General features: G+C 41.8%; 1 protein-coding gene across 1 annotated transcript; it reads right to left on the bottom strand.

Annotated features, from left to right (window-relative positions):
- Nucleotides 1–5,007, bottom strand: krt94 (keratin 94). Its single transcript, XM_036538107.1, has 8 exons — nt 4,440–5,007; nt 3,563–3,645; nt 3,190–3,346; nt 2,734–2,895; nt 2,236–2,361; nt 1,131–1,351; nt 610–623; nt 1–467 (listed from the first exon to the last, which is right to left on the bottom strand). The coding sequence occupies exons 1-8, from the start codon at nt 4,881–4,883 to the stop codon at nt 418–420; spliced, it is 1,257 nt and encodes a 418-aa protein (XP_036394000.1). The 5' UTR covers nt 4,884–5,007; the 3' UTR covers nt 1–417.
- Nucleotides 5,008–9,295: the final 4,288 nt, after the last annotated feature.

The raw sequence follows: 9,295 nt of genomic DNA, 5'->3' as shown, positions 1-9,295 counted from the left end.
TATTTTCAGAAACAGGGATTTTGCATTTTGTTAGAGCAGAACAGCACAGTTATTTTTTCGTGTAGCCTTTTACCTTCACCTAATCCTTTATTCACCTTAAGTGTCATCTTTCAAATGTTGTTTTATTGCCATTTTCCACTGATTAGGAACTCAATGTTAGACTATACCCATCTTAATGATTGGTTATTAAAGTACAGGACTATGAACACGGCTTCCTCTGGTTGGCAGACATTCAACATTGACACTGTGGGAAGATGACATGACAGGAAAAGATGTAATGTTTGCAAAGCCGAGCTGATGTAGAGAGACTGCAGTTGGAATGGCAGCTGTCTCCGTAAGATAGGGCAGCAGATGGGGGTGGGGGGGATGGTGTGCTTCTGAAAAGGTCTTCTGTTGTCCTAGTTTCAGGAGCTCATTCTAGCTGACAGAGCGAACTGTGGTTGTGGTGACTGTAGTTGTTCCACCTCCTGTTGTCAAAGACAGAGACAATTTAAACTGTCCTCTCTGATCTCAGCCATGTGTTTGAACATTAATGTGAGATTGGTTATCAATTTAAAATTATGTTTAATAATGGCCATCATGGTTGTAAGAATTGGAGATATTATTTACCTGTGCCTGGAGTCCTAGAAATGCAAAGAGAGATAGAAAATAGAAAAAAAATGTGAACATTATTCAATGATCTTAAAAAATAATCCACAGGAAGTCTCCATGGAATTCTGCACTCTTCCTGCTTAATTGCAAACTACATTTCTTTATTGGACAGTGTTAAATGTTCAAGTAACATGCTATTTTATGGTTCTGATCACCTCATCATTAGTTTGAAATACTGTAATAAACCTGTCAGCCAGGGTGTCTGTAGCTCCCCATGATGCCTTATGATTATTGTTACCCTACCTGAAAAATGCATTTTCTTTCATGAATCATTTTTAGAGTCTATGTGTGTTATAAGCACACAATCTGTATGTACACAATACATCCTGCCTAATCATACCTTAGAAATTACATAATAAGATACCACAGACACAATTTATTATTTTAGAATCTAAATCAAAGAGAATACATTTCATCACACATGGCACTGCTTATGTACTGCTGTGAGGACAGGAATGACTTTGGGGTGTTGCCGTTACCTGCTCTCCTCTTTCTCCAGGAGGCCGCGGTAGGTGGCAATCTCCTGTTCCAGCCGGCTCTTGATATCCAGAAGCATCTTGTAGTCCCGGCCCTGCTGCTCTATGCTGGCCCTCACCTGTGCCAGCTCTGACTCCAACATGTTGATCTGATTTTGATAGCCAGCCAGCATAGCACTGTAGCGGGCTTCTGTGTCTGCCAGTGTGTTCTCCAGGGCGGCTTTCTGTGGAATAACAAAAGGTGGACAGGTGGTAGTCAGAGCATCAGGCAGGTGCGCTGTAGGATTGTGGGATTGCTTCCCTACATGTGGGACCCTGCTTCAACAGTGTGTCACTCAATAAAGAGAAGCAAAAATAGATTCTGGAATAGATATTACTGTGAAAGGGTTTGGAGCGAATATATTGCTTTGTTAACAAACAACCTCTAGGAATACTTAGAGTCCCCATTTAATGTTGTATTGTCCTGGAAAGATGTTGTTATATCAAAATGTTAAGTGTGCTATATGCAAAGAAAAATATTTGTAGTTGAGTGTGTATTCCACTTCACTGTAGTAATGCTAGTACGCAATACTACTCTATAGCACACTGGCTGGGCTTATGTCACTACATTGTATCTGGAGTGAGACTAGGGACCAGACAGACATTCTAAAGGCACATGAATTATGCCCCTGTATAACAAAGATGAAGCCATATTGGTTAACACTGGGGTCTGCTGAGTTTGTCAGCACCAGATTTTCTGACACAGAAGAGCATGCCCACTTATAACAATATTCTGCCCACATACATCTGCATGCCTGCTGACTTAGCTCGCTTCCAATCTACTATGCCAAAGCAAGAGAGGATCATGGGAAAAGGAAATTGCTCAGCTCTTAGGAGACACACATGGGGTTGTGCTATTTCCTGCACATGCACTGGCTTAATCGCAATGTATTATTGTGCTAAACTCAGGTTTAATTTCATTCACAGGAGAACAGTGTTGAGGGTAGATGGAGACAATTCTAGGGCCACCCCCTCTACAAATGCAGAGCCCATTAGTACCCCCCGCCCTGTGTAAAATGGGTCTGTCCACATGAGCATTGTGGTGTGTGTGCTACTCGCCCCATCTCACCATGCTGAGCTGGGACTGCAGCTCAATCTCCAGTCCCTGTAGGGTACGTCTCAAGTCTGTGATCTCTGTTTTGGTAGTCTGGATGGTCTCTGTGCTGACGGCAACCTCCTTGTTCAGGGCTGCTGACTGAAACACATAAAGAGGGATTACACATACACTGAGATCAAGTCGTAGAGCAGAATTTCTACTGCTAGACTAGAATCAAAAAGATGATGCTCAACTTTGCAGGCTAATTCATTTTTAATTTTTTTAATTTTATTTTACTTAATTAAAAAAATTCTCAGTCCTTGTCCTGAGAGTACCACACCATTGTTACCTTAATTCTGAAATCTAAGTTCTGCCAGTTACTTTTGAAAACCTAATTTAAACTACTCTCTTTCAGAGAAACTCTTTCAGACTCTGAAAGAGCCAGACTCAGACTCTTTTCAGTTACAATCCTACACATTGCACTAAAATGGCATAGAGGATAGAGGTTCAGGTGGGTGCTGCTGGGGTTACCTTGTCGTTGAACCAGGCTTCTTGGTCACGGCGGTGCTTTTCAGTGATGGCCTCATACTGGGAGCGAATCTCCTCCAGCACTTTGTTGAGGTCCTGCTGGGGTGCAGCATCCACCTCTACGTTGACTGTACCGGTCAGCTGTGAGCGCAAGGCTGCCAGCTCCTGCAGCGGAGGACGAAAGGGACAGAGGGGATGAGCGAGAGGGAAGGTCAGAAGCTATCGCTTCCCACTGTCCCCAACCCCTCATACTCATACACTACAATGAACCTAAGTCTACCAGTGGCTGGAGTGGCGAGAAAAAAAAATCCATTCTGGGGGACAAAGACGGACACTTTTAGGCACCTGATGCTTGACACAGACAGGTAAAAAAATGACAGATGTTCATTGGAGAAAGCAAATGAGGAGAAGACCCCTTTTTTCCTTCCATCTGTGAGCATCGACCTTAGCAGCCCTCACCTCCTCATGGTTCTTCTTCAGGAAGGCCAGCTCATCCTGCAGCCCCTCGATCTGCATCTCCAGGTCAGCCTTGGTTAGCGTCGTCTGGTCAAGCAGGCGCCGCAAGTTGGCAATGTCAGCCTCTACTGACTGGCGCATCATGAGCTCATGCTCGTACCTGATGGGTGGGGGGCAGAGAGATGACTTGCATCAGACAGAGGAATGGCACAATCTAATTCTGACTATTCTGATGTATTTTCTGCCCCTTTCCCATTACAGACCATTTAGTGTACATCTGGTGTGCATGTGGTTAATACCGCAGGTGAGTAATTAATCAATGCAAAAATGTTATGAGGAACAAATAGAAACAGTAACAGTAAGTTTGTGTGCTTACTTGGTCCTGAAGTCATCTGCAGCCAGTTTAGAGTTGTCAATCTGGAGTAGGATATTGGCGTTGTCGATGGTTGCAGCATTGATCTGAAGACAGAATATTAGGTCTTGGTCATGATCTACTTATAGGTATTTCAGGACAACATATACATTCACTTTTAATTCCTGTTTTTAAAAGGTGTTCTGTTGAAAACTGCATGACAATGAATGCATACTTGGATGACGCATCAGTTTGCACACCACTTCTTATGATAAACCTGCAGTTTCCATACCGTAATTATGTTACTATAAAGGCAATAATTAATGTGATTACCAGTTATCACCGCAGAAATTAAAATTTGAAAATTTTATCTGATGTATTTAGAATCAACTAGAAATAACAAAATAATCATTAATCATAATGCTTTCATTTGAATTTAAGAAAATATACGCAGATATGATTGTATGCACTGAATATTTACAGCTATGCTTGTGTTTGACTTATATATATTGGATACACTGTATGTCACAATAAAAATGAATTTTTCATTGTTGTTTTCATGATGGTAGAAAAAAGGTGTGTCATGACCTGACTGGGATTTTACTAGCAACACAGCTTACTCTGAGACTCTATGCTGAAGGAGACACTCCCAAAATAACTGCGTTACGTATTTTTCTCCTAAGGTAAATCCGAATCTGTTGGAATCCTTGTATTGTCAGTCAAATGATGTCGACAGTTGCTGCCATCAATCTCAATCAGACTGCACATCTTTAAAATACAGTCTTAATCATTACATTCCTCTATGTTCAGTATGTATATTACTGTATGTTTTGTAGAGCAGCTTAGTGTACAAATTAAAATATGAGGCTTGTTGTGAATCACCTCATAGATTAGCCCTTACCTTGTCCTTCAGGTCATTGATGATGTCCCAGTAGGCGCTGTAGTCGCGAGAGGCGGCCGGGCCCTTCTTTTCATAAAATTCACGGATCTGAAGCTCAAGTTTGGAGTTGGCTGCCTCCAAGGAGCGCACCTTGTCCAGGTAGCTGGCCAGCCGGTCATTGAGATTCTGCATGGTGGCTTTCTCATTCAGGTGCACTGTGTCTGCATCCACGGCACTGGCCAGGTTGAAGCCCCCACCGTAGCCACCACTAAGACCACCCCCATAGCCAGAGGAGACGGTGCGGATTGAGGAGGATGAGATGCGGGTTCCTCCTTTCGCTGTTCCCCCATAAACGCTGAAGGCCTTGGGAACTGAGGAGACCATGCCTGACTGCCGCTGGCTGACAATGGAGCTGCCGGTGAAGCTCCCTGGGTAGTTGCTTGTGCGCACACTGTAGAAAGACATACTGACTGACTGACTGTGAAGGAGCTGCGAACCCAGAAAACCGTTATAGTGCTACCCTGGACTGGAGCCTCAAAGAGTCTGCAGCTGGGGCTAGCACTACCTCCTCCTCATATAGCCCAGGTCCTGGGGTGGGATGAGGAGAGCAGTTTGGCAACACGCCCCTCCATACAAATACACACACACACACACACACACACACACACACACACACATCTCTGCAGGAACATAGTTTGTTGTTTCCCTTAAAGAGCTAGGGCTCATATTCCAAGAACATTCCAGAGGCATGCTTGCAAGTGTGTAAGTACCTTCCAGCCTCCCCCTCTTTCTCTCTTTCTTAACACTTGCCCAGTTGCACAATGAGAAACCACAGGCTGTCTGGGTTCAATAACTGGATGTCAGAGGCCAATGGTGCCCGCCTTGTTAAACATCTCTCCCTTGTTCTGTTTTCAGGCTGTAAAAAAGGCACACCCCAAGTCAAAAGGACACATTATGGCAATAGGAAGTTATTTCAAAGGGATTTTTTGTATTGTGTCGTAGGTATTGTATGTATTGTATTTTCATTCATTAAGACCACTCAGATTGCATAGTTTGCAAAGTGTTTTGTTTTCAATAGATTAAATTAGGCATATTGTTTAAATGACTGCTTCTAATGTGCTTTGTTTGATGAAAGCATTGAAGAAGCATCTGAAAAAAACACTCTTGCATTAATTCAACAGGGCTTAAATATAATTGAAGGTGACAAAGGTTTTTTAGCATTGCAGTTTTCCACCTTTAAAAGCATTTGTTCTTCCATTATTTAAACAATGAAAGGGACTGCTTTATTCTTTCTCATGCATTTTAAATATTATTAAATGTTAGTGTAGCTCATATAGCAAGCCCGTGACTAAACCAATACCCTGAGATTAGAGGACTACTTGGAGACTCAGTTAAATAAATCACTTCAACTGTATTGCATATATTGCCGTATCTCAACTGTTATTACTGTGTTTGCAAAACCACACACACACACCCACAGATGTAATGGAATACAGTAATGGAATTAAAGGATGTACTTATCAATCTCAGTTCATTGGATTGAGGCAGCTCAGGGGGCTGAGGCAAAACAGTATGCTACCAAATACTTTCATACCATGGACATATTACCTTTATATGCACTGACCAGGCACACAGATTTTGTTGTTACTCAACCAGTCAGCCATTTAATGACTGACATTGACAACCACTTCATCTCTACCTGTGCCTGTCTTTGAAAATCAGCGCTGCAGAAAATCCTTGTGAGAACAGTGTATGCAACGCCCAACAAGTGACTCAGACAGAGTCTGAGTATACATTTTCCATTTCAGGGACCTCTGTAAACAGTCAATTGTTTGCCATTTCAAAACAGCAACCCCATGGGCTGTGGCCTGTTGCTCAAAATGCAGCTGGGATAAAACTTGCATGGCTGGGGGGTGTGTCGATGTAGACATGGCTCACTGCAGTGTGACACTGTGCCCTGCAGGGTGGTGAGAGTTCAGCCCTGGACCAGTGCCCGTTCTCTCCCCATACAGGGCTCCACATCTAGTAGGCAGCGAGATACTGTTCTCAGGTAGGATGGGTGTGTTAAGTCCTGTTCTCATATCATAAACAGTTGACTCAGCCCTGACTTATGGTTCATGAAATGTCTGTCTGTACAATCTATAATTTACTTTTATGACATGTTCTTTTGTCACCTTGATTGCTGTGCTTCTGGGAATGTGTGTGTGTGTGTGTGTGTGTGTGTGTGTGTGTGTGTGTGTGTGTGTGTGTGTGTGTGTGTGTATGTGTGTGTGTGTGTGTCTGTGCTATCATAAACTTTTCTTACTTCTTGACATAACTTAGCATTTTGGTACACAGTTCTCTAATGGAGTTTTAAAACATATTTTGTATGCATTTACTGTATGTTGTGAGTAGTGTTGTAACAGTCATGCATGTTTATTGTCCTTATTAACATTATTCTATTTACATTTTTGGAAATGAAGTCTGTCTTCTATTATCTTGTACTACTTTATCTTGTTTTGTCAGTGGAATTAAGATAATATTGTTAAAACTACTGGGGTAATGAGCAAAAGAAATTCAAATTATTGCCATAGGATTTGCCATTTTTGTCCTCAGCCATTCCAGTTCTCTACTTTCACATTGCACCTATTTTTAGAAAAATGACGTAAAATCCTTGTGTGCTTGACAGAATGGAGAACAGCATTTCTCTTGAGGTTCAATTAAGAAAACGCCATCTGACAGTATGTGGAGCTTCAGGAAATGAATGGAGGAGAACATAGTTTCAAATCAAATTTTAAAGGAGCATGGAAATAGACCACTAATAAAGTCTGCTGAGAAGCCTGTCAAAAACACAATTAACCACACCTAATTTCTAACATGCCTCCAAAGTGCCGTAATAGTATAGTTGAAGGTGTTCTGTAGTACATTGACACACAACAACAACTCCTAAAATGGATAGCACCCCTAACACAACCAGCTAAGACTGACACCACACATGCGTACTGAAATGGCTCAATTGCACCCCAACCTGAAAAGAAATATACATTATATATGTTCATTTCACCTGATTTGTCTTATTAATGGCAGTGAATGTAAAGCCTCTCTGCGTTTATTATTATTATTATTTTTTTACAAGCCACAATTTGGTTCAATCATTACCAGTTTATTGTACCATAAAATAAACCACCTTTCTGTTGGTTAGTTTTCTTTAAAAAAAGAAGTTTGAAAATGCCTCATTCTCTGGAGTTACATTACATTACGTACCTAACTTTGCATGTGGATTTAACTGTGAAGTTGTAGCATGGCTAAATCTAGATAAAAATGTGCTGGCACCTCTCTCTTTACAATGTAATATTAGCAAGCCAAATGATATCTTCTTCTCTGTAGCATCTGTGCAAGGGGATACCAACATTTTGTGAGAATTGGTCGAATTTGACTCCACTAATGTCATCTACCAGATAATTTCTCAACCAGATCCTGATGTTTGTCCATGCAAGAAAAACCTCCAGGTGTCACTTTTTTTTTTCACCAGTAGGTGTGCATAATTTGCCCGTAGAAGCACTAATTAGTTCCTTTTTTGCGGTGAAAATATTTTTATTTTAAGATTATCGGCATCGACATCCACTTGCCAGATAGATAGTTATGTTGCTTTACAGTTTCCCACTTAAGATCTATAACAGCCACTATTGCTATTCTATTATTTGTGCATCTCTGCTGCTGAAGCAAATAGCTTTCCTACTATGTGAGCTTATTATGGTGACATGTATTAATTTGGCCGCTTACGGCACAGTGTAAATGGTAGTTAGCTTCTCAAGCAGTGTAGATGAGTAAGATTTACTGCTTGTTAAGTTACTAGGTGGTCATTGGCACTGGCCAGCCTTGTTAGGTAGCTATAGATTGCAGGCATATAGCTAACTTGCTTGCTACTATAGGTGTTCAAATGCTTAAACTAAATCTAGATATATTAAACTCAGATTTGATTTTCACATAGCTAGTTATAGCTCTTGTGTGAAACCATGGAAGTATACATAAACGTAGATGTCTGAAGTATCGTCGTAATTGTAATCGTGTACTTTATTGATCCCCCATGGGGAAATTTGTCCCCCCGGGCACTGCACTCTGCCAGAGTGCAGTGCCCGGGGACCAGCTCCAGTTCTTTTGGTCAAGGGCAGGAGTATTAACCTGAAACATGCATGTCTTTTGATGGTGGGAGGAAACCGGAATGCCCGGCAGAAACCCACACAAACATGGGGAGATCATGCAAACTCCACAAAGAAAGGATCTGGGACAGTTGGGATTCGAACCCAGGACCTTCTTGCTGTGAGGTACAGCCCTATGATAATTTGTGATTGGGCATACGACTCTGACACAGGGCAGCATACAAACTTTCCATGTTCAGAGGTTTTGCATGTAACATGATCTAGATTAAATCCAACACACCTGTTTGCTATCAGTTTAAATTCCAAATTAGTGGTCATCTTGTATGAGTCACCTGCCCAATCAGGGGACCAGACATGTGGTTGAATGTACTAATTTCTTCCATTTTTACTTGTAAGTACTTTTATGCAACACCTTGCATACCTGCTTGTTACTCAAGTAAATAACAATAAATCAGCCCCTAACAAAGGCACACTGAATCTGCTATAGGTCGCCACTGGTCTCCTTTAGCCATTAATATTCTTTGGGTATGTCTTAACAATAAAGGCTTTTAAACAAGCTTCCTAGTAAGTAAGGGGGCAGCACGGTGGCTCAGTGGTTAGCACTGTTGCCTCACAGCAAGAAAGTCCTGGGTCCGAATCCCGGCCGTCCCAGGTCCTTTCTGTGTGGAGTTTGCATGTTCTCCCCATGTTTGCTTGGGTTTCTGCCGGGTGCTCCAGTTTCCTCCCACCACACACATG

Source organism: Megalops cyprinoides, chromosome 1 (genome assembly GCF_013368585.1).
Source record: "Megalops cyprinoides isolate fMegCyp1 chromosome 1, fMegCyp1.pri, whole genome shotgun sequence".
NCBI lineage: Eukaryota > Metazoa > Chordata > Actinopteri > Elopiformes > Megalopidae > Megalops > Megalops cyprinoides.
This window is presented reverse-complemented; position numbering and strand designations above follow the sequence as displayed.